The 26260-nt window shown below is 36.4% G+C and overlaps 1 protein-coding gene across 1 annotated transcript; it reads left to right on the forward strand.

Annotated features, from left to right (window-relative positions):
• The first annotated feature begins 1475 nt into the window (after window positions 1-1475).
• Window positions 1476-4699, forward strand: dusp19a (dual specificity phosphatase 19a). The gene is made up of 4 exons (XM_067445114.1): window positions 1476-1935; window positions 2256-2302; window positions 2424-2576; window positions 3310-4699. The coding sequence occupies exons 1-4, from the start codon at window positions 1713-1715 to the stop codon at window positions 3520-3522; spliced, it is 636 nt and encodes a 211-aa protein (XP_067301215.1). The 5' UTR covers window positions 1476-1712; the 3' UTR covers window positions 3523-4699.
• Window positions 4700-26260: the final 21561 nt, after the last annotated feature.

A 26260-nucleotide genomic window follows, 5' to 3' on the forward strand; every position in this document is an offset into this window, starting at 1 on the left:
ATTTCAGCCCCCCTTTAACTAAGACGAGTTGATACATACCTCTCTCGTCTCAATGTGTGCTCTTAATCTCTCTGACGCGCGGTGACGATCTGATAGCATTGAGCTTAGCCCACTAAGCCCAGTTCATTCACTATGGTACCAAACAGAGATCAAGTAAGAAGCGACCAAACACCTCCACGTTTTCTCTATTTAATTACAGTTACACGAATAGTTGAACGATCAAGTATGGTGACACAAAATAAAACGTGGCACTTTTCTAAGTGGTTTTAAAAGGATAACTATAATGTATGACGGAATAGCACTTCTGAGAGTATTTAGATTTGGCGCAGTAAAAAGTCACGGCTGAAAAATCCTCACCTCCTATTGACGCAAATGAGAGGGGGAGGGGGAGATTTGAGGGAGAATTTTTTCAGCCGTGACTTTTTACTGCTCCGAGTCGAAGTACTCTCAGAAGTGCTATTGAACAGCCAATCCCATGCTGTGGATCAGTGAAATTGAGATTCACTTGTGAGAGAAGCAGTGAGATTAATTTTTCTCTTTTGCAGAATATTACATGATTGAAAAATATGAAGAATTTTAACAAATTTACACTGCAAGAAGAAAAGAGGACAACTTTAAAAAATCGTATACGTCAATGTTGCAAGTCATGATGTCATGTTGTTAGTTTAGTTGATATAGAGAGAATTAAACATTTAAGCCCACATGTAGTAATTTTATAGCTTTATTTACTGATTTTAAAACTTATTTGTATGACTATATATTTTTTATTTGAAAGCTTTATACTTATATTAATTTTAACTAAGTGCCTATTAATGAATGATTAAGATACATGTGTAACGGATCAAGGGTAATTAATGATATCTAAATCATTAAAATTATTATTATTATAAATAAGTATTATTAAAGCCAGACACTTTAGTCTTTATAAAACATTTGCTATGTAGTGACCTGTGGAGTAGAAGAAGGGGGGAGTGACTTTATTGCATCAGAGGTGTGTCACTTTGCTCACAGCTGATTGGTCCAATTTCAGTTTGAGATCTAATCCAGATCCAGAACATAACCTACCCTGGAGCAGGTTAGCTGTTAGCTACACAAACCCTCAAAAGGCAGAATAAAAAAAAAAGTTTTTTTTTTTTTATTAAGAACAATGAAGCATTACAGATAAAAAAAAATTATACAGTTGAGAGATAGATAACAAATATGATCATTAAGGAGAACAGTAGGCTACAACAACAACCAAGGTTCGAAATATCGTGACTAGCAAAGCCCCCGGGTTTGCTGAAATCACGTGACTTGACCAATTTGATTTCATTCGATTCATTCATTCATGTTTGTGTTTTATTAAAAAATGATATAACCTTTTCTTTTCAGGTAGTAGCCTATAACTATAGTATCAACAGCGTTTTCAAAATCACTGACATAAGTTATTTTGTAAAGTTGCCTGAACATTGTAAATAGGTTCACTATCGCAAGACAGGTAAACACATGCCGTTATAAATATCTCCGTTAGGTGTCGCTGTTGTTTTGGTCTCCCCGCAGGTAATTATACTGTGGCGCGCTAATGAATCTTCTCAGTTTTCAGGTGGTATCAAGGTCACAGAAATTTAGACGGGCATTAATTTACTAGGGAGGGAGCAAAGAACAGTCTCACGGCAGAAACTAAGAATTGGAGCCTTGACATTTCTGCTTGGGACATCCCGGCCGCAAATGTGATGCAGTCGCTTGCACAAGAAATAAAATCCTTCTCCAAAACTAAATTGCGGAAACAATGCACCAGAGTAACGACTTTGAGCGGCAGGCGGATTATTGAGACATGGAGAGGTTCTACTGTACAGGTGGTCGAGGAAACAGTACAGCCTGAAACAGCATGTGGATATGTTCAGGACAATAACTGGGATCTTCAGGTTGGATATGTTAAACCATATCTGTTGCTTGGTGAGTAGTTGACCTTCTCATTTGACACTGATAAAGTAGCCTAACAAAAATATGTAAAACCTCTCAGAGTGGCATGTTTGCTTATTTGGATTTTTTATTTTTTAAAATCTGTATAAAGTAGAATTATGTTATTGTATAGGCCTATACAGTATACATTGTGTACAAATACATTTCAGGTTCTAGCTATCTAAAGTAAAATGGTTACAACATAAATTATATACTGTAAGAAAAAAAGATTCTAATGTGTAAATGTGTAATATATTATGTATAGATTTTTATATATTCTAATAATAAGTTGTGATTTTTAATGTTTATTTCAGGGTCACAAGATGCTGCTCATGACTTTGGTACTTTGAGGAAATATAAGGTAATGTGCTTGACTGCTGTCATATGTACTTGAGTTTATTATTATAGTATTTTATTTATAATGTACATAACTTATGTATGACTTACTTTGATGACTTATTATGCGTTTCCATTGTTTTCAGGTCACACATATATTAAATGTCGCGTATGGTGTGGAAAATGCCTTTCCTGACTTGTTCATCTATAAGACACTGAGCATACTGGATCTACCTGACACTGATATCATTTCATATATCAAGGAGTGTGCACAGTTTATAGACCAGGCTATAGCTGAGGTAACATTTGTCTTTTGCTTCTTTGCAATGCATAGTCACATAATTACACTCAGTTAATTTCTAGTGATTTTGCACAAATTCATTTGTTTTTGCATAATGTAACTCCAACTTATGGAGGTCTGGCAGCATTAAAAGAGAGATATTTCATTTTCTCAGTGTAATTTCCTGAGCGCCTGGCCTATGTGATACGGCACAGTCATCCAATGGCTAACCCTCTTATTCTAGGTAACCGTGAGGCGTGCTGAATAATGGATGCTGAGTTTTCACAATGCATTATTCAGCAAGTTGTAGAAAGATCATATCACTAACGGGCCATTGTTTGTCATACAACCTCTTTACTAAATAGTGTCGCCAGTCACCCTTAACCTGACACTGCATCATGATTCAAATTCACTAAGGTTTATGATTACAATGGCTGCTGGAAATAAGTTTCCATCCCTTTGTAAAATGAGCGTAGCACCTCCCGTCACCTAATTTACTATGTTGTGTGAAGCAAAGGGAAACAACAGCTCAGTTAATCAAATAATGTTCTATTCAACTCGGCGGAAAGTGGTTCTCTCACCCGTAACTTGCAATTTTGTAATTCCTTGCAATTAGCATAGGATTAATTACATGCTTTTTAATGGAGTATGTAATGATGTGAAATTAAATGCCTCTATAGAGGGATTCTAGTAGCTTCTGGAAACAGTTTATTTCCCTGCTGTTTGACTGAACAATTGCTTTCTCTCTCCAGAAAGGAGTCATACTTGTCCACTGCAATTCCGGAGTTTCGCGTTCTGTCTCAGTGGTCATTGGATATCTGATGTTGAAGGAAAATCAGTCATTTGGTGACACGTTTGCACTGGTGAAATCTGCTCGACCAGCCTCTTGTCCAAATCCAGGTTTCATGGAGCAGCTGAAAAACTTCAGACCACAAGATGCTACACAAGCAAACGGTTTGGGTTAGGACTGAACATTATTCTCTGGCTGCATCCACTCAATGTTAAAGGGATAATTCACCATGTAATTAAAACTCTGTCTTTATTTTCTCATCCTCACATCTTTTTAAAACGTATGACTCTCTTGGTCACACTTTGAGGTGTTTTGAACTGCTATGTACTAGTATTTAAAGGTAGGGTGGGACATTTTTCGGCACTGCTAGCAATAGCGAGCTCGCTCTGAATGCATGATATGAAACCCTCCCTTCAGATCGTCTCCAAAGCCACAACTTCAAAACACATTAACGCACACAGCAGAGCTTGCAAAGCGTCACGAGATGGTGTTAAACTACCTCATGTCTCAAAGCACACAACATTGCAATAATAATGAACAAACAACTTAGAGGACTGACCTTTACCCACTGACTGCTGCAGATTCCCTTCGGCGTTGATAGTGTTGCCATTGAAACACTTGATTCACAAACTGCTCAGAGTATACAATCATGGGTTTCCATCTCTTCCCAATTACAGTAGTTATGGTGTGAATGCAGAATAAGCTCATTTTGGTTCAGAAGGAAATATGGCTGCCGATTGCGGTGCTTGGTGACTGACGTCTGTCTAACGCCTAGCATGAAACGCACTGATGATGTGATGTCTGCGCGAGCAGGTGCATGGAGGTATGAAACATACGTTGACAGGCAGGTAGGACATTGTATCATTGCATTCAGACCAAATGTGTACATCTTTAGACTCCTTAACTTAAGTAATTGCCATGAGGATGTTAAGAGACTTTTCATCCACCATTACAAAAAAATATTTTCTCACAAAAATTGCCTACCCTGCCTTTAAATGAATAATTTGATACTATACATGTATTGAGTACATACATGTTTTTACATGTATTTTAAAAATACCTGCATGTAATTACATCTATTATTACACTGTTGACCTACTGTTGACCCTTCCTCTACCTCTTAACCCATTCTTAAACCTACCCATACCACCAAACCTTTCCCTAACATTACCCATATCACATCTCAGTAGGAGCAAAAGTGTTTGGCAATACAACATGAACACAATAAGTACATTGGACTTATTTTTTAATGTAAGTACATAGTAGTTAAGGCCACCTAATATAAAGTGTGACAACTGTAGAACACAAATGGTGATACTTATAAAGAATGTCTAAGCTGCTCTCTTCCTTAAAGTGAATAGGGACCATCGCTATCAAGTAAGATTTTTAAGGCAAGTTTGTGAAATAACCTACTTTCAGCCTGTTCCTCACCCAAGGCTTACAATATAGAATATGCACTACTTTTTGGAGGCTTTTTTTTGTTGTTGTCTTTTTGGTTTTAAATATTCTTTCACAAAAAAAAAAACAAGTATGATTATGATACAAAAGTGAGTAAATGTTGACAGAATATTCATTTTTTTGGTATACTGCTCTTTTAAAGCCACCAGTGCTTCCATTGTAGTCTAATATAGTCTGTTCATCACCTAACGCATAGAATATGCTTTTATGGATTTTATTATTTTATTTTTTAATCTCTTGCGTATTGAACATTTGTTCACAAAAAAAAAATATGATATGAGGGTGAGTTTTGATTGTCAATATGAATATTGACAGTTTTGGTAAACTGCTCGTTTAAAGCCACCAGTGCTTCCATTGCATTCTCATATATGGCTTTGATCTAGCACTTTTGAACTGTTGTTTGTCATTTGATTTATAGGTGCTATAAAGCTAAAAGGGAACATTCTCAGAACTTCCCTAATGTTTTGGCAAGGTTCTCTTAAAGCGATGAACATACGTTCTTCCAGTAACATTAATAGGACATGCGTCCAAAGTTATCTGGTCTTTAATAATGATGTTCTCAAAATGTTAGCACAAAAAATTATCTATACATTGTTCATGGAACATTTGCATAATGTTTTTGAACATTTTATTGTAAGCTGGAAGTATGACAAAGACAAGTTTGACAAAGCCTGCACAGCCACAGGCATTATAACAACACTTTAAACCAGGACGAATTGTCCTGGGAATTTTCTAAACACCTATAATTTTAAAACACCTACTAATAAAATAAATCCAGAAAATTATTACAGTACATTGTGTCCAATGTTTACGGACATTTAGAGTGCAACACTGGGCTAAACTGGCTTTCTTTGTAAGTTGGGATTTGAATAAAATTAGCTCCACAGATTTGGAATTGGAATTTGGTTCAAATTGACAGAAAGATGAATTCACTGCAGTACAAAGAAATTCACTACAATCACAAAAAAGATTGTGTTAGTTCCTATTCCCAATAATTAGCCTATTTGTAGTTTCGTAAATTCAATTACAGTTCAGTTTCAAGAATTCACATTCAAAGGCCATTCTATGCAGTATACATTTCTTATCATAATACATAAAAATAAGTGTATCCTTTAACATGCAATGCGTAATCACATCATGAATTTATATCATATCATCAGGCATTTAGAATCTTTTTTTCCTGATAGTGACATTGTGTGGTCACAGCTTACATTTAGCCTTTTCATCTATTTGGTAAAAGATATTTCATTTCAATATAATTTCAATATCAAAAGATATTTTTTCCAGTTTCATTCAGTCCTTAATCCAGTTTATTATACCCAGTAACTCGGTCTTTGATAGTAGCACTAGGTCCTCATTTAACTCCCTTGGTTAGCATCTGGGATGTTAAGCTATATTTGTGCAATAAAGTAACTTAAAGGGTTAGTTTACCCAAAAATGAAATTGATGTCATTAATGACTCACCCTAATGTCGTTCCACACCCATAAGACCTCCGTTCATCTTCGGAACACAGTTTAAGATATTTTATATTTAGTCTGTGAGCGTATCCAAGTGTTTGCACACTTTACTGTCCATGTCCAGAAAGGGAATAAAAACATCATCAAAGTAGTCCATATGTGACATCAGTTAGTTAATTAGAATCTCTTAAAGCATCTTGAAGCATTTTGGTCCAAAAATAACAAAAACTACGACTTTATTAAGCATTGTCTTCTCTTCCGCGTTTGTTTTTAAACCTCAAATAAAGATTCAAATGGTCATGAATCAGCGGATTGATTCATGATTTGGATCGTGGGTCAAACTGTCAAACTGCTGAAATCACCTGACATTGGCGATCCGAATCATTGATCGATTCACTGATTCACGACCGTTTGAATCTTTATTTGAGGTTTGAAAACAAACACTGAAGAGAAGACAATGCTGAATAAAGTAGTAGTTTTTGCTATTTTTGGACCAAAATGTATTTTCGATGCTTCAAGATATTCTAACTAACTAACTGATGTCCCATATGGACTACTTTGATGTACACCCTTACGGGTGTGGAACGACATTAGGGTGAGTCATTAATGACATAAATTTCATTTTTGGGTGAACTAACCCTTTAAATATCAACTAAAAGAGAGGGACTAGTTGAAGAAGTATTCCTGTCATATCAAATCATAGTTTATTTTCTTTCGTAATTTTGTAACTTTCATTATATATTTTGATGTTTTTGTCCATAGATCCCATTGTAATACAGTGTTTTTTAAAATCTCACTGTTGTAATTTACTGAAAGTAGTAATTTGTCATCAAATTGTGACTTTTTTTTAATTAACATCTTGGATTTTGTGGTGTTGACCGAGCCTGTTTTTAAAGTGTTAAAACATGAATGTGTGGAATGGATTATATTGAATAAAATGTGTATATAAAGATACTTTACTTGTCTGTATACTTTTTATAAACTTGACTGTGCCTTTAGCTAAAATTTCAGTTAAATTAAACGTATTCAGTCTATAAACTACACTTCTCCCATAAATATAGTGTACCGAGAGAACAAACCAGAAAAAAAAAATATTAAAATGTTTAAAATAGACAAAAATGCTCCATATATTGTATGGAACTCAATTATTCATTAAACGGCTCCACTGGTCACAATCATAGACCGTAAAAAAATAGGTCAAAATAGGCGGTGTTGTGGCGCCCTCTGTGTTAGTGATTTATAATAATACACATTTGGCAGGGCGTGCACGTCAGCCGATGGCGCTTTTAACTAGACTTCTGCCTACATGAGGATAATATGAGTGAACTGAGATGACTTATCTTAAAAACATTGGGAGACTCTTTGGGCAATTGTCGTCACTTCAACTCTATCTCCCATCTCCCATAAACTCGGGGATTGGCTTTTCCACATGGGCACTTTCTCATCCAAGCTCTCCAGGAGAAACATTGTGACCGTGAAGCCCAAAGAGCTCGATGACGGCAGAGCGAACCGGGACCCGACCGAGAGCCAGACTCGGGTCATTAAAAATTCAGTTCAGAAGGTCAGCCGGGAAGTTCAGAGGGAGTCTGTCATCACCGAGGGAGGCAAGTGATGAGAGTTTCATTGTTGTTTTCAACACTGTCCGTGCTGAGGAAAAGTTTGGCATGGTCGAATGACGGTTTTATTTGTTAACTTTTAAAGCGGATAAAATAATGTCAGCCATTACAGCTTAACTTTTACTGACATCAAAGCTTTGTTTGTTTTTTTTGTTTTTTTAGCAGAGAATAATTCATTTAAAATTAATTGCAGGGGAACATTAGTCCCATTATTAGCCGAGTTAATGGCAACAAAACATCGTCAAAAATACAAGTATTCATAATTTTACAACTAGGCCTAACTAGTCATAATTTATATTGTTATTATATATTATATTGTAGGCTACACAATTCAAAACTATAACAGAATTCGGTTGCACTTTATTTTACAGTACCTACTTGTGTACTTGCTGTATTATAGGCACCTTAAGGTTAGGTTTATGGGTAGGTTCAAAGTTACTAGTTACTACTAACCCAGTTAGTGTTTTTACTACAGTAAGAGCTACACGTGAAACTGGACTGTAAAATAAAGCATTACCCAGAAATCGTTAGTTTAAGTTGACTCTTCTGAAACTCATTGAATAAACATCATACTGTCTTAAAGTCAACATGAAGTCGAATTTGGCAATTCTTATTTTTGTATGGAATATTGCAGTATTTATTAGAAATTAATTATCCATGCGCATCATTTTATTTTATTTTTTTAATTCACGTGCCCTCATGATCTTTTACTAATACTTTACCAACTCTTTGACGACTGGTGTGAGGGCGGGACAACCTGTTACTCACATGAGATCAACCAATAGCAAACCACAACCGTCAACCGATTCTCTCATTTGTATTTGTTCTTGTTCAATAAGTTGTTTAATTCAGATATACATCACAATAGGGAAGCAAACACTACCACAACTTCTGTTTCATGCCGACTTTAGAATGTAATTTGGGGTTAGTTAACTGTACTAGTTCCACAAAAGAGAACTTTGGCTACATTATTGTATTGACAGGAGCATTACAAACAGGAATTCATTAAAAAAGATGACCCCTCTAAAACTCATTGAATAAGCATAATTTTGCCAGATATGAGGTCTTTTCTTTTTGATCTATTCACCAGGATTTTTTTTTTTTTGGCTAACACTAAAGTCAATATTTATAATTGGTAATGTTCATTTTTCTCACTATTAACTAGTTGCTTATTAGCATGCACATCACTAGGATATTGGCTGTTTATTAGTGCTTGTAAAGCATATAAATGCCTTATTCTGCCTGACCTTATTATACATCCATTAACCCTATCCAATATCTAAACTTAACTACCTTACTAAGTATTAATAAGCAGTAATTAGGAGTTTATCGAGGCAAAAGTTGTAGTTAATAGTTATAACTAGAAAAGTTTAGCCTGACGTGGTCATACTCAATTCTAGTCAGAATATGAGTCTGAAACTGCTCCATTGGGCTGTGATTATGGGGCGTGTTTCAACCGAACCAGGAAAGACATCATTTGGATAGACCTACTATCAGAGCAACGGAGAGACGCATTGTCAAATGTCAACATAATTCAACTGTTCAACTGCACTGTGTTGCGGGTTGTTTTCTATGTCCGTGGGTTGAAGCGACTATTGTGTGATATATAGACCCATGAGTGCAAATTTTAGCAGGCAACCTTGCCAAAATAACACACATTTTACTCCCCAAATGCCATTTTCCCCTGGATAACCCCCGAGAAGCTATTGTTTAGGGCTAGTACTTGGCGGGTTTTGTTGTAAAAATTTGGCAACCCTGTCTGCACGCGTGCTGAAATCAGGCTGGAATACACGATCTTTGCCGGTGTTGTAAAACAATAAAAGAATCTTATGATACACAGAGTACTTACCCAACATGATCATAATTTCTGAGAGAAATTGTGAAGGTGAATGCATATTCAAACATGCTCTCCGTTTAGGATTCGAACAAATACAATCCAAGCCCCTTTGATGACGTGCATGATTACGTTACTGTTTATCATCTGTCCGTCATCGCATAAAGCCCGCCCTGATGATTTCATTGGTCCGAACAGTTTCAGAGATTTCAGGCTTGCTCGACTTCACCCAGCGATGCGCAGACCGATCGGCGGCTGATCAGGAGGCTGCTCGAGCTCTGATGACGACACAGCTGATCCACGATTGACTGATTCACCGCATGACAGCGATCACGTGTGTTTCCTGTATATTCTAAAACCTTATGTTACGCTAATGCTCACAAATCATTTATTTATAACAGTAAAACCTCTTTTCATGTAGACAAGATGTTATATTGTCATGTTAATCAAACTAAAACTGATAAAAACCGTTGACAACACTTCATTGATTGTGTATGTTTATATGTTGAACATTAATCTTGTCCAAATAGACAGTTTATTAAACAGTACATAAAGTATTGGATGAAAATATCATTTGAAACATCTGTGTATTTGAGAAATATTGCATTTATTGAACTTCAGCTGTGATAAAGTTTGCAAACGCAGCGCAAGCGAAAGTGTCCGACTTCAGGTCTCAGTTTGCAGCCCCTCCCCGACTGCACTCGGCTACTCTCGCCGATCGCATGCATCCAGCCGCAGCCGATGTCGAACACACCTAATTACTCCTCAATGGAGCGAGGCCAGACCGAACCGTCTGACCTAAAAATTTTGTGGGCGGGGCTAAGTTCGGCTGGCATCCAGGCTAAGAAAAGTTGAAATGTGTCATAGTTTTGCATGCATCCTCAAAATGAAATTGGCTTGGGAACCAATATTATTTCAGTTTACAATTAGCCGTCAAAAGTTACATTTGGTTAATTTCATTATTAGTGGTCACAACTCAAAAAATTAATTGGCTAATTTGGCTTTGTTTTCAGGAAATTCATTTGACAAATTAAACTGAATAAGACAAAGCTTAGAAATGTAAAATTGATTGATATAAGATGTGTCCTTGTTCAACAATTGCATTTTTATGAGTAATGGGTTACATGCATAAATGTACTCAAACTTCATGTTGAACAGATTTTATATACAGTGCATATGGCCACATGGGTCACTCATGCAAAACACTAGGTGAGCAATATGAATATTAATGCACTTCCAAGAATGACATGGCCACTATTTCGCTGCTGTCTTTGTCATGGCAACCTGTGTACAGTATTAAATAGAGTGTCATCGTAGGTCTTGCTTCTTTAGAGAATGCATTATAATGATTTGAATCTTACTATTTTATTTCAAGCCCCTTGGACGTAAAGGGGTTGAGTGGGCAGAACAAAGCCGGTGGAATTCATTACGAGGCCTCTTTGCGTCGTCGATTGGGATGCTGCAGATTGGGGGCTAATTTGCTCGCTGTTGTTTTGGTTGCCAACCGTGCTGGATGGCTGCGAGGAAAGCAATTAAAGATTTTGTCTTATAGCCAAATGAAGAGCAATTAAGAGGAATGAATTCAGCCTCTTTATTTCACAATCACACTGAAGAGCTGTTGGTGGTTAGATTAGCATAAGTGCTGGCAGTGTTTTTTGTTTCCAGTGTTTTTCCAGCCTTTGACCCCTAGTAGCTTACACACAAATCTACTGTTAGCCATAGTAGCCGGGCTCAAAAAAAGTATCTTCCAATCCAGTATTGCACATTTTGTTCTTAAAGGGGCTATATGTAGAATTCAAAAACCCTTGTTATAAGTGACACTGGTGGACGTTAAATGAACTGCAGCCAGCAACTTACTTCTTATGCTTGCACTAGGGCTGTCACTTTTTATTCGATATTCGAATATGCATTCGAACATGACTTGAAATATCCGTAATCGAACTATAAATAAACTATCCGGTTTTTAAAGTGCCATGTAGTGCAATTTTTTACAGTCGGGTGCGTTTACATGGAGCACTGCAATCGGTTTAAAAGTCCAATCTGAATAAAAATGCTCCACATAAACACCTCAATTGTAATCAAAATGCCCAAACTGAATGAAATTGCAATCGTTTTGAGATGGGTGGGATATACCTTTTCATGAATCGATCAAACGAAACATTTCACCATGTAAACGACCTGACCGGATCACTTTTGAGTGTGCGTCCTTATATGACGTACACAGCATGCTTTCACTACTGAAGAGCACGCGCCGCGCTCACATGCACCAAGCATGTTGACAAGAGAGGAAAGTACATTTTTCTGAGGGATAAACTTTTTATTTCGTAAGAATTTATGAAGATAATTTTGGCATAATGACACTGTCCCTAAACCTAGAAAACAACTTAAACTGCGCCTGACATTAGAATTTATTTTTTTCTAAGATGATTATTACAGTTTACAACAAATAAATAGCTTTTAAAAACCGTTTAAGTCCTGGTGGCCGTTGAGAGTTGCTATGGCATCCGTAAACAAATTCCAGCTGCTGGAGAGGACGGCGTGGACAACTGATGCGGTAGACAAACTGAAAGCTGTGATGATCAATCATGCATATAGTGGCACTTCATATCTTAATGTTTGAAACAGCAGGTTATCAACTTAAGGGTAAATTAAGATAACAATTTATTTTTCCATACAGGCTGTGGCCTGAGTCCTGTTTATGACTGTCAGACTGTTAATGCATTTGTGATTGAATCTCCGTTACAGCGGTGTCCGTTTTTTATATTTTTTTATATGGGGTCGTAGATATTCGAATATATTCGAATACATTGGTTGATATTTGATATCTGTTCTAATTCGTTTTTTTTTTTTTTTTAAATGACAGCCCTAGCTTGCACTCATACAAGAGAATGAATGTGATTCAATGCCCTGATAAACTCATGATAAAGTTATTTTTCATTCTTTTCTTATAAGTAAAAAGAAGTTACCTTTGCAGCAATATAACGTTAAAGGGGTGATGAATTGAGAAATCAACTTTCCCTTCAGCTTTTGATATATTAAAGGCCATGGTAATATAAGAATATCTGTGTGGTTTTCAGGGAAGTTGAGACAAGCTTTAGGTGGTCAAGAAGGGCTTCCAGATGACTGGACTACTACAGCCAAAGTGATCAGGGAGACGGGTAGAAAGGTGCTAGGTGTGTCATCTGGAAGGAGGAAAGAAGACAAGGAGACTTGGTGGTGGAATGAGGAAGTCCAGGAGAGTATCCAGAGGGAGAGGTTAGCTAGGAAGAAGTGGGACAGTAAGAGGACAGAGGAAAGTAGACAGGAATATAGGGTGATGCAGCATGAGGTTAAGATAGAGGTGGGAAAGGCCAAACACAAAGCATATGAGGACATGTATGCAATGTTAAATAGTTAGGAAGGTGAGAGGGATGTGTATCGGTTGGCGAGGCAGAGGGATAGAGCTGGAAAAGAAGGGCAGCAGGTGACAGGAGGGTGAGGGAACGATGGAAGGAGGAACTTTGAGGAACTGATGAATGAGGAAAATGACAGGGAGAGAAGAGTTGTAGAGGCAAATTTTGTTGACCAGAAAGTAGAAAGTATTAGCAAGGGTGAAATTAGGAGAGCTTTGAAGAGGATGAAGAGAGGAAAGGCAGTTGGTCCTGAAGACATACCAGTGGAGGTATGGAAGTGTCTAGGAGAAATGGCAGTAGAGTTTTTAACTAGGTTGTTCAACAAGGTTTTAGAGAGTAAGAGGATGCCTGAGGAATGGAGAAGTGTTTTGGTGCCAATTCTTAAGAACAAGGGGGATGTGCAGAGTTGTGGAAACTACAGAGGTATTAAGATGATGAGCCATACAATGAAGTTGTGGGAAAGAGTAGTGGAAGCAAGGCTAAGGGGAGAAGTGGACATTTGTGAGCAGCACTATGGTTTCATGCCGAGAAAGAGCACTACAGATGCATTATTTGCTTTGAGAATGTGAATGGAGAAGTACAGCGAGGGTCAGAAAGAGCTGCATTGTATCTTTGAAGATTTAGAGAAAGCAAATGACAGAGTGCCAAGAGAGGAGCTTTGGTATTATATGAGGAGCTCCGGAGTGGCAGACAAGTATGTTAAAGTGGTACAGGATATGTATGAGAGCAGTAGGACAGTGGTAAGGTGTGCCGTAGGTGAGACAGAGGACTTCACGGTGAAGGTGGGAGTACATCAAGGATCGGCTCTGAGCCCCTTTTTGTTTGCGGTGGTGAAGGACAGGCTGACAGATGAGGTCAGACAGGAATCTCCATGAACTATGATGGAAGTGTGGGGGAGGAAAGTCTAGAGAGGTGGAGGTTTGCTCTGGAGAGAAGATGAATGAAGGTTAGTCGCAGAAAGACATAATACATGCGTGTGAATGAGAGAGAACCAAGTGGAACAGTGAGATTACAGGGAGAAGAGGTAAAGAAGGTGCAGGATTTTAAGTACTTAGGGTCAACAGTCCAGAGCAATGGAGAGTGTGGAAAAGAGGTGAAGAAGCGTGTGCAGGCAGGTTGGAATGGGTGGAGAAAAGTGTCAGGTCTGTTGTGTGATAAAAGAGTACCAGCAAGAATGAAAGGAAAGGTGTACAGGATAGTAGTGAGACCAGCGTTGTTGTATTGATGTTTGAAAACCGTCAAACTGAGGGGATGTCTAATGTTGATGATCCAAGATGGCGGCACCCAGCACAGACCAAACAGTTGAATGGTGCTCTGGCTTTATTGGTATTTTACCACATTAATTTATTATATTAATTACACTTTTAAAAACAACGGGGGGGGGGGGGGGGATTCTCAGAAAGGATTTAAGTAATGACTTCAACCTAACATTGGTAGAATCTCTATTTATTGAAATTCCTTCATGTTATTTATTTAAAGGGAAAAGCATTGTGATTGGATGTATCTATAGACCACCTGCTACAGATATAAATACTTTCATTGATGCACTTGATTCAACCTTAGATATCATTTCAAAGGAACATAAGATCTGTTTGTTACACGGTGACTTAAATTTGAATATCTTGCATGCCGATCTCACTGCTACACATGATTTTCTTAACACCCTATATTCTGTAAATTTCTACCCCTTAATTACAAAACCTACTAGGGTTACCACTCACTCAGCTTCTCTTATAGATAATATTTTGTTCAACTCATGTGAATATAAAGTGTCATCAGGGTTGTTATGGTGTGACATGTCTGACCATTTTCCAGTTTTTCAAATGATACACTTTGTTTCTGATTCTTGTACTACTAATAAGGTGTAAAATAAGTAAATTATTTTATTACTGACTTCTTTTTTTGTTTGTGTGTGTTTTTTAATGATAATAAAAATTGCAGGGCTGCATGATATTGGAAAAAAACCTTACATCTCTATATTAAGTTTTTCTGTTTTTCTTTTATTTATTTGTTTATTTTTTGTTTGTTTTTAGCAGATGATTTGAATAGTTCTATTTGAAAATAATGACTCATTCTAGAATAATTGGGCTGATTTTGAAGGGGAGTGAATCTGTATAGAAAATAATACAAAATAATAATTACAAGCATAGATAAATACAATAGAAGAAAGATACAATTGAAATAAGCAGTGCTTTATGTTTTTCAGGTAAATCTAACAGTATTCAGGTACAGAAATTGAATAATCAAATGTAAAATAACAGTCTTCACTGTATAAATTAAATATAACTAATATAATTATTAATTCATTCATACAATTAATATTTTTTAAAGCTACAAAAGTTCTTTTTTCTTTCTTTCGTGAGTTTCGCGGATGCCAAAACGATAGATTGTGCAGTTGTAATATGCGTTGAAGAAAAGTAGATTTTTATTTGTGTATTCTGTCAATAATAGTTGTTAGAAAGAAAATTGTCAGTATCGGCAGGTCCTATGGAATTACCTTTGTCTCAAAAAAACTGAACGAAACTTTATAAAACTGAACGAAACTTTTTCAGAAACTTTCAAAAATATGCCATTACAAAAGAAGACAAACACATTGAAAATGAAAAAAATAAACTCACTCGCTTACGTTTCTCAGTTCTGTGTGTGTGTGTGTGTGTGTGTGTGTGGGGGGGGGGGGGGGGGGGTATTAAGATATCCACTGACAACAGCGGCAACCAGCGCCACATCGCCTCTTATTTAGGCTAAACAATGGAATGAAATGATGCTCTTCTAGTTAACCAGAGATGTTTTGTTGGTATTAGTTAGGTTCATCCATGCAACAAGATGTTTCAATGTTTCAAAAAGTGGTGGGGACATGTCACTTGTCACTCCCGCAAATAATAAATACGCCTATGTAACCTATATCAGTAACCCATTACGAACTGTTCACACTGTACACGGATACAACTTTTATTGATATAAGGGGTTACTTCAATAACACAAACTTATTGCTGCCTTGAAGAACAAGTGGGTGAAGATGATGATAAAGATGAAGCCCCCGCCGCTCCATATGTCTCTCTTGAGAGCTCATCTTTACGAACTAATACAAAGCACCGCGAGATCATTCCAATAGGCGCAGGTCAGAGAGGACCTGTCCATCAAAAGCTCTTATCCAATCAGAGTGGATCACTGTTAAGCCCGCCCCCACGAGAGGTTTGTGTCAAAAGAGCAAATGAAAAACCTAAGCGAAATCTTTGGCAATGCATTCACAATCCACGATTTGCGAAAACGAATTTTTGAAAAACATTAACAAAGAATGAAGCATACTGAATATCCTGTTACATTTGTGCGACTGAGTATTTAATTTTTTTTTCATTTTCAATGTGTTTGTCTTCTTTTGTAATGGCATATTTTAGAAAGTGTCTGAAAAATTCTTCGTTCAGTTTTATTGAGACAAAGGTAATTCCATACAGGTCACACTTGCAGAAAAATCGGAAAAATTGGAATTGGTGCATCTCTACATCTGATATAGTGATATGGATATGTTTGCACCAGCTCTGGAATTCACTGTTATCATGTCATTAAAATGTTTTGATAGTTTGATTATAAAGTATTTGAGACTATAGACTATAGATCCTTCTTTGCATCACACATATAGACATTATAATACAGAATTCCTCCTGTACATTGTATAAGTATTAATTTATTTGAACATAAGAGATGCTCTTGGTAGCACATGTAAACGTCACATCCTTTAGATTTTTTTCTGGCTGAAACGTCCCATAAAAATCAGTCTACAGGCTTTCATAGACAACATAGGAATTCAGGGAGGGTCAAGTTTCATACAAGCTGTTCACACTTTGGTAGCAAAAAAAGCATTTTATACATGACATTTCTTACATATAAGCCCCTTTAAAGCTACATCTTTAATTTATGATGTGAAGAGCATTTTCTCAGGTCATATGGCGCCACCAACCAAGTTTTCCCTTCGCAACTACATAGGAAGTACTGAGGTTGAGTTACGCCATTGGTTGTGTTAATTGATGTAGTGATCTATATTTTAAAGCCCATAATTAAGTCTTTGAGTTCCCACAATAATGACTCGCTCTTGCCTTGACAAATGTGTCTGCAGACGAGTGATCCTGTGTAATGAAGAAGGTTTCCAAATGCCTTCTGTCCATTTGAGACCCAGGCTTGCTGTTGCATATCAGTTCTTTATCACCAACAAGCCAAAGAAACTCTTCCTGTGATGTGCCTGCACTGTCATCCTTGAAGAATAGGAGGTTGATTTAGTAGGGTGACCATATTTTGATTACCGAAAACCAGGACACTTGGTCCGGAAATTAGATACTCAAAAGATACTCGAAGTTTACTCAAAGATTCCTGTCATTTCAATACATTTAATATATGCCCCCTCTGTATGGATAGACAATTGAGAACAATTCATTATATCGATGTGAAATAAACAGTTATGGAAATGTAGAAATTAAAGTTGAAGCTCCAATCTCCTCCCGTAGATCCCTAAAGAAGTTGGTGCCTCAGTGACTACTTCGCTCACAGAAGCTGTCAATCTCAGCTGTCAATCATGACGTCACATCCTTGTTTTTATAGCATCAAATAACTAACTAAAACCACAATTATTTAAAAAAAAAACCTCTTAAACTTGTATCTAAAATGACAGAAAACATTTTCATATCCTGGAAAGGATGTGACCTGCTTCCAGAAATATCAGGCACTAAAATATAATATAATATAATATAATATAATATAATATAATATAATATAATATAATATAATATAATATAATATAATATAATATATTATAATATAATATAATATAATATAATATAATATAATATAATATAATATAATATAATATAATTTAATATAATATATATAATAATATTTTCAGTCACCAGAAAAAGATGTTATACTTATAACTTGGCATTTTTAAATAAAATGCCATTAAATAATCTGTCTTTAGCAATGACTTGTTTCCTCTTTTTTCTGTTTAATTCTGTTTTAATTTCAAAACAATAGCACTTGAACTACATTTAAATCGAAATAATCTCACAATGGCATATTTACATTAGAAGATTACAAATTTAGATTATTGTCACTAGAGGGCTCCCTTTACACATATAATTCCTGAGAGAGCGCAAGAAATAAAAGGCCATCAGTTTAGTGTTTTGAAAAATGCCATGCATCTGAGCATTATCAGTATGGCTTTTGTGCAGAGTTATGTTTTATTTGAAGCATGTTCCCAGCACTCAAAGTGTTGTAAATTATCATTATAAAAACAGATAATTTAAAACAGAAGAAGGAGGATCTAAAAAAACAAAAGGAAGTTTCATTGCAGATATTATATGTGTTCTGTTTACCCAACTTGGAAGGACATAACAACACTGGTTGGCTCAATCAGCAATGCAAGCTTAGGGTGGGACTGCATGTTTGACCATGAAAACAGTCATTATTTTAAAATCTGTTGCCGCTATAGTGGACTTTTTCAGCAGCCTTGCCAATTTCCACTACTAATTTATCCATTTATTATACCCAAATTCCTTCAATTACATGCCCTATTAACAAAACCCTGCCCTCCAGAGACATGATGTCATCAAATCAGAACATGTAAAAGGCAATGAGCTAGACAGAATTTAGAGAGAAAAAAGGTTGAGTGGTTATTATTTGCTGTTTACAGAGTCTAGTGATGTCACAGAGACACATGCTACATCTTTTAGTCATTTGGGTGCTAAAATACAGCTGCCAGCACGTCCAAATCAGTGAGCTCAATAACAAAGAATGCATTTTTGTGTCCCGTTGTTTTCTTTGTGAACATGCTCTTTATGGAGGCCTTCGTCCTTTTCATGTATCGTGGCTTTTTCATTTAATTTAGGCTTTTAATCACATATAAAAATTGATCAGCAGACATAAACAAAAGCTCAACCAAACCTGCTTGACGTGTAAGAACAAACCTCAATGGTTCTCGAGGAAGCTCAAACATGCTGCTTAACAAGAGAATGAACCTCATTGGTTCTTGAGGAAGCTCAAACGTGCTGCGTAACACGAGAATGAACCTCATTGGCTCTTGAGGAAACTCAAACGTGCTGCGTAACAAGAATGATGAACCTCAATGGTTCTTGAGGAAGCTCAAATGTGCTGCGTAACAAGAGAATGAACCTCATTGGTTCCTGCACGTCAAGCAAACATGCTTGAGCTTCTGTTTTCCACAATTGGTGTGTGCATTGACGAATGTTTATGTGAAAAGCCTTATTTTAATCTGTGTATCATATAAAGAGTCAAAAATGTTGGACTAAATCGCTCAATTCATATGATTAGTTTTAAGATCTCGTTATGAGCTTTTTAAAGCATCAAAGTGGCAGGGTTTAAAATAGTGATCGACCGATATATCGGATTCCCGATATTTTTCCCGATATTTAAGCATTTTCCCATAATCGGGTATCGGTTTTGTAATATCGGATTTCCCGATAAATGGCACCGTCTTGTGGACGTTTCGAGAATTGCATAAAAGCGCACCATTAACGGACTGTCTGAGGGGAGATGAGTCAACAACGGTGTTTAAAGGTAAAATAACCTGCATCCCTTAATTAATAAACTTTGTTTGACATAACATTAATGCACAATTGAGATATGCACAAATAAGATGTTATGAGATGATATTATATAGTTTAAACTTGGCACTGTAGAGACGACTCACTTGAAGAGTCGTCAGGTAATCCGTTATGTCACAATAAAGACGTAACTTCACATGAATGAAACAAAACAGCCATGAATGAGAGCATGTTGGAAGTAAAAGCACCAAATTTCTTTCTTTTCTGTGTTTATGCTCAGTTGCATTCAGCCGTTCACTCACTGAGTTGTTGCTCCAGCATATATGATAACGTTACCGTAGGCTATGTAGGCTAAACAAGACCGACTCGTTTAAAACTCCTTAAATTATATTAACGTCTGCTATATAACATTAATATAATAAACATCTTATTAATTACAACTCCGTGAAAATGAATTATTAGGCCACCATGAATGAGAGCATGTTGGAAAGCGCTAAACTTATTTCTCTCTCTGTGTTGTTTATGCTCTGTCGCATTCTCTCATGGAGTTGCTGCTCCAGCATAGGATAGTCACCGTATGTAAATAAGACCGACTCGTTTAAAACTCCTAGTTATATTAACGTCTGCTATATAACATTTATATAATAAATATCTTATTAATTACAGCTCCGTGAAAATGAATTATCAGGCCTATCTCCGCGAGATGTGTAAGTTAAACGCAGAGATGAAAACAGCACTGTCGTCAGCATTTCATGGACATACACAAACATTAATTTTGATACCGTACTAGATGAGATAAGAAAAAGAAACAAACCCGCGAATACATCATAGCTTTTACAATTCCAGAAAATATTCAATCTTTAGTCTATTAAACACAAAAACCTTTTAAAACTAGTTTAAAACGAATGCTTATATTTATGCTCATAGTTATGGGGATTTGATAGACTCAACCCTAATTTATGTTCTCAATTTGAAAATATTAGACTTTATATATGTATTTTGCCTGTTGTTAATATGGCTGCATTTATAAATAAAAAGTTGAAACAGCATTAATGTTAAAAAGACTGCACTGTATTGAAAAAAAAGCAAATTTTTTCAGACTATTTATTGATGTAGATGTCTTTTGTTCTGTATGTAAGGGAGTGAAACCGCAAAAATTACAGTGTTTAAAAAGCGCAGTTAAGTGCTGTTGCTGTAATTGTAAAAAACAGAAATAACACAATAAATAAATATCGGTTCTATATATCGGGTTATCGGCACATAAACATCCAAATAATCGGTCGATCACTAGTTTAAAACTTAAACCCTGAAAACCTTTTGTTAATGGAGATAAAACATTGTTTTTAACTTAAATTAAATAAAATACTCATTTTATTTTTAGTAACATATTTTCTTTTCATTTAGTTTAAATAAAATGTACTAAAAATTTTTTTTTTGGAGGCATCTAAAAAAACACAGCAAAAATCAATAGTCCTAAAACTGAAAAAAAAAAAAAACGAAAACATATCTGTATTTGTATGATACTAAAATAACTAAAATTATACAGGTTTTTAAAACTGTATGCCAAGTTTAACTTTTAAAAAATGTGTCTCGATATATTCTGAAATACTGTATATTCTGACAAATAATGTGCATTCTGCTTGGATGGTCTCTTGGTGAATTTTCTCTTATAAAGGCCTGTTCACACACACCAAGAATGATAAGAGAAATATAATGAGAATACTAGTATCTACAAGGCACAATATTGTTCTGTTTATCATTAGCGCACGCAAGTTATGTTGTCCTCTGTGTTAAAGGATCTGTATGTAAGAAATGTGATATGCCATTTCTTGTGGCCCTGATATGCCACTAGAAATTAAGAAATCATGTTCATTTCAAATACTTCTATCACTGACGACTATAGTCCGGCCAGGATATTGTGCTTTAAAAACTTGTTGTTGCAGTCCTCAACTGATGTTGATGTTGTCATGTTGTGTTTTGGCCTGAAGCTCCGCCCTCCACCTATCGACTAATCATGAAGTCAGTAGTGTTTCTGTATCCGGGTTGCCAGATCTGCTTTAGTTACCACAGCTGCAGATACAAATGTTCCTGCTGATCCTGCAGCCGATCTGGCAACCTCAAATCAGGTGGCGGGGGAGGGGGATACACCGCTCTACAGTCATTTGAAAGTGATTGCAGTACCAGTTTTGGCCACAATCTTACATACAATTCTGCACCTCTTTGAAGCATGCTTGATTCTGCATTGACTGTCAATTTTTTTATCATTCATCAGCTGGATAAATCATTCTGAAAGTGATTCCGACATCATCATGTTAACGTTTAACTGTTCTTTTTTGATATTGTGATGACATTGTTAGTTATTGTGAACAAGCCTTAAGTGTGTTGGAAACGGAAAAAATACAGAAATCATTAAATTGCTGAGCTAACCCTATATTTATCTGTCAAACGACTTACTGGCCATCATGAGAACAGCTCTAGGCTTCGGTCCAGGTCAGATCCACTCCCCCTCTCCTCTGTGTCTGTCATTGCTCTTAAGATGGGAGTGTGATTGTTACACACGAATCGTGCCAGATATAGCGTTTGACATTTGAGCCTATTAAGAGAGGAACATCTACTCACCTTGAGATGATCCTTGATAAAGCATTCATTAAATTGTCCTTATTGCTTTTCCTTCCTTTTCCAGACTTTTGTTATATCATTCCCCTTGAAGGTTGTGTGCTGCAAGATTAAGGACCTTTAATATATATATTTTTTATTATACATATTAATGGATTAAGTCAAAGGTCTGATCAGTCCACCAATAGTAAATTAGACTGACAGGATCACAGGAATGATAAGGAGCACATTGTGGCCCAATCAACAACATAAAGCCTGCTTTTTTATATGAGGATGAGTTATCCTTCCAGTAAGCGGAAATTGGGCTCATTGTAGCGTGTTAATCCGGATTTATTTCCTCAATGAACCGGTGAGGTATAATGAAGCACTCTGTGAATTGATTAATATCTGCCTCCAAATGCCAGGTGTCAATCTCAGTTATTCAAGGTTAGAAACAACTTTTTTCTTTGAGTACAACACTTACAAGCTGCTTTAATCACACGTGTGTAAGCATGATTCATGCCTTTTGTCACAATAACCCATGCCAGCATTTAAAAAATACTTATGTAATGGTTATGCAATGCTTAATTTTTATGTAATTCAGACACACTTGGTCCAGGCACATGCATTTTTTTCTTCTAAATCAATTTGAAACGGTTATCATTTTTCTCTTTTATGCTTCAAACTTTGTTCATAATAAATGGGTTTTTTATTTTATATTCTTGTTAAGCTTTTTTGCCAGAGTGACTAATATGAAAGCGCTAACTAGGACTAGTCTATTTATTGAATATTCACAATATACTATATATTCAAAATATTCACAATCATTTTGCTGTCAACATAAATTTGAGCAACATGAATATCAAATGACTGTAATATGTTTTTTTATTTGGCCATGGATTTAAAGTTTCTGTCATTAGACTAATAGTAGTGGTAAGAAACAAATGAAAGAAAACAGAAAAAGTTAAAGGAGTACAGAGGTTTTTTAAATCTATTTAAATATGTTTATTTAGGTTTTTATTTATTTTTTATTAAGACAATCAGTTTTCATGTTGTTTTATTCATTTTTTTTTGTTATAGCAACTAACAAATTGTACAGTTTAGCAGATGAACAAAGATACAGTACAAGTCATGAATAAAGGCAAAATCTATCTATCTATCCCTCCATCCATCCAGAAATGTCCTAAGTCCTAACAATAACCCAACATTTTAGCAACTTAGAAACCATTGAAGCATACCTAATTTATGCAATGCATAGCAACACCTTAGCAACCTCCTTGAAACACTCCAGCAACCACACAAACGAAGCTGGCTGAGGGTTGGCTGTCATGCATAGATGTCTTGAACCAGTGAGCAATGAGGCCCATGATTATAATGACAATATATGAGCTTTCCAATTAGAACTCTATTTTTGCACTGGCAGAAGTGAGGTATTACATCCCTAATGTGTCATATTTTATTCAAGACCTATAACTTCACTGACAGATACTTTCAGCAGAAATGTAGTTTAGCTTCAATTCGAGAGCGGATGCTATTAATCAGACATTTGACAAGGTGTAGTATATTTAGACAATTATATTCCAGTCCTGTTCTATTAACAAAGAGAACCTGGTCTTCATCAATCAAGGGTCCTTTGAGGTCTTCGGTGTTTAACAGCATTTTTGGTCTGAGTCTGTGTCATGTCTTTCTGCGTCTACACTGTCAGAAAAAAAGGTACATTTCTGTCACTGGGGCGGTACCCTAAGGTACAAAACCGAAAAGGTACTAATATGTACCTTTAAGGTTCTACTATGTACCTTTAAGGTACTAATTTGCACTCTTAAAGTACTGATATGTACCTTTTAAGGTACTAATATGTACCTTTTAGAGGTGGGTAAGGTACAAAGATGTACCTTTTCACTTTTGTACCTTAGGGTACCGCCCCAGTGACAGCACTGTACCTTTTTTTCTGAGAGTGTACAGTCCTGTTGTGACTGTTCTGTTCCCTACTGTTGCTTCATTCTGTGGTCCTAATGAAGGCCATTAACACATACCACAGCAGCTAGACATACACTAGACTCTGTCTTTTACACACACACACGCACGCACACACGCACGCACGCACGCACGCACGCACACAAAACAATCTTTACAGTCTCCAGCTTGGAGATCTGTCTGATATATAAGAACTTAACCTTGTGGTGAAAATCAAGTTTTTAATGTTGTTTGTATGTCTATGTGGTGTTTTAAATATGCTTTAATACAAACCATGTGCAAATTCATAACACCATTGTTGAGTACCAAAGACCAAAGAGTCTCAAAACTCGGTGTAAAAATAAAATTAAAAAAAATATTGCTGGTATTTTTGACGTCACAAACTTGCATGCTAAGCCACTAGCATAATATGCTAAACTGGCTTTAGCACTTTTATTATTATCTATACTGATTCAGTTGGCCCAATTTCCAAAACCATTCATTCAGTTCAAGAAACAAAGATGTTTCATCTGTTTTTACACACCCATTCCAATTTTCTCTAGCCTGACGTGGTCAAACTCAATTCTAGTCAGAATATGAGTCTGAAACTGCTCCATTGGGCTGTGATTATGGGGCGTGTTTCAACCGAACCAGGAAAGACCTCGATTCGATAGACCTACAACCAATTAGAGCAACGAAGCGACGTCAACAGAGCTCAACTGCACTGTTACCAAGTCCGCGTTTTTTTCCGCGGATTTTTTTCTATGTCCGCGGGTTGAAGCGACTATTATGGTATATATATATAGACCCATGAGTGCAAATTTAAGCAGGCAACCTTGCCAAAATAACACACATTTTACCCTCCAAACACCATTTTTCCCCCCTTAGAACCCCCCGAGAAGCTATTGTTTAGGGCTAGTAGTTGGCGGGTTTTCTTGTAAAAACTTGGCAACCCTGTCATGCGCGCTGAAATCAGGCTGGAATACACAATCTTTGCCAGTGTTGTAAAAAATGAAAAGAATCTTATGAAACACAGAGTACTTACCCAACATGATCATAATTTCTGAGAGAAATTGTGAAGGTGAATGCATATACAAACATGCTCTCCGTTTAGGATTCGAAAAAATATAATCCAAGCCCCTTTGATGACGTGCATGATTACGTTACTGTTGATCATCTGTCCGTCATCGCCCACCCTGATGATTTCATTGGTCCAAACAGTTTCTGTTCGGAGATAATTACTCCTCTATGGAGCGAGGCCAGACCGAACTGCCCGACCTAAAAAAATTGTGGGCGGGGCTAAGTTCGGCTGGCATCCAGGCTAAATTTTCTCAGTATTTTCTGCAAAACTCTACACAAAAATGTCTTAACCTAATCATACTCTCATTCAGAAAACATAATATAATGAACTTAAGTGTCATACTGTGAACTCAAATAGCACACATTTATCCATGTGTAAACATTAAGTAGCAAAACTGATGACACGCCAATCACAATCTCAGGATAATATAAAGAGGCCCACAGGGATAACAGTATGTGCTTTGGAAAATGAATCCTATTGGTGGGAGACAAAGTGGAAGAGGAGGGAAAAATAAAAATTAAGAGGACGAGGTAACCCCCAACCCCCCATTCGTTCCAATTAAAATACAGAACTACATAGCTGACCATGTTCTTGTGCATGGAATGACCATGAGGGCAGGCTCATCTACAGGGTTTTTATTCCACTTACACACAGTATAACTACTGTACACTACTTTAGATGAGAGAACTTTCACTATTATATTCACAGTAAATACTGTAGCACATGTTGGACACCCTCAAACTCATAATAGTCAAACTGATTTGTAAGCCAAGTACTTCTTACATGTAGTATTTTTTGTAGAACTGAGAGACGACTGACTAGGGAAGAACAGTATTTTGTTATAAGACTTAGAAGCTTCTCTAATGTGGTCAGTACTATAATGCAATTTTGCAGAGGATGCATATTTTGTTTTTGTATTGCTGTACTGTAATTGACAGTATAATGTATTGTAGGGCATACTAGGCTCATATTCAAGTC

This window comes from Pseudorasbora parva, chromosome 5 (assembly GCF_024679245.1).
Source record: "Pseudorasbora parva isolate DD20220531a chromosome 5, ASM2467924v1, whole genome shotgun sequence".
NCBI classification, from domain to species: Eukaryota; Metazoa; Chordata; class Actinopteri; order Cypriniformes; family Gobionidae; genus Pseudorasbora; species Pseudorasbora parva.

Excerpts from the sequence above, each read along its gene's own strand:
- dusp19a (XM_067445114.1), top strand. The coding sequence starts at position 1,713 with ATGCAGTCGCTTGCACAAGAAATAAAATCCTTCTCCAAAACTAAATTG. Across the intron at positions 1,936-2,255 it reads TAAACCATATCTGTTGCTTG|GGTCACAAGATGCTGCTCAT; the intron begins GTGAGTAGTTGA and ends TGTTTATTTCAG. Across the intron at positions 2,577-3,309 it reads TAGACCAGGCTATAGCTGAG|AAAGGAGTCATACTTGTCCA; the intron begins GTAACATTTGTC and ends TTCTCTCTCCAG.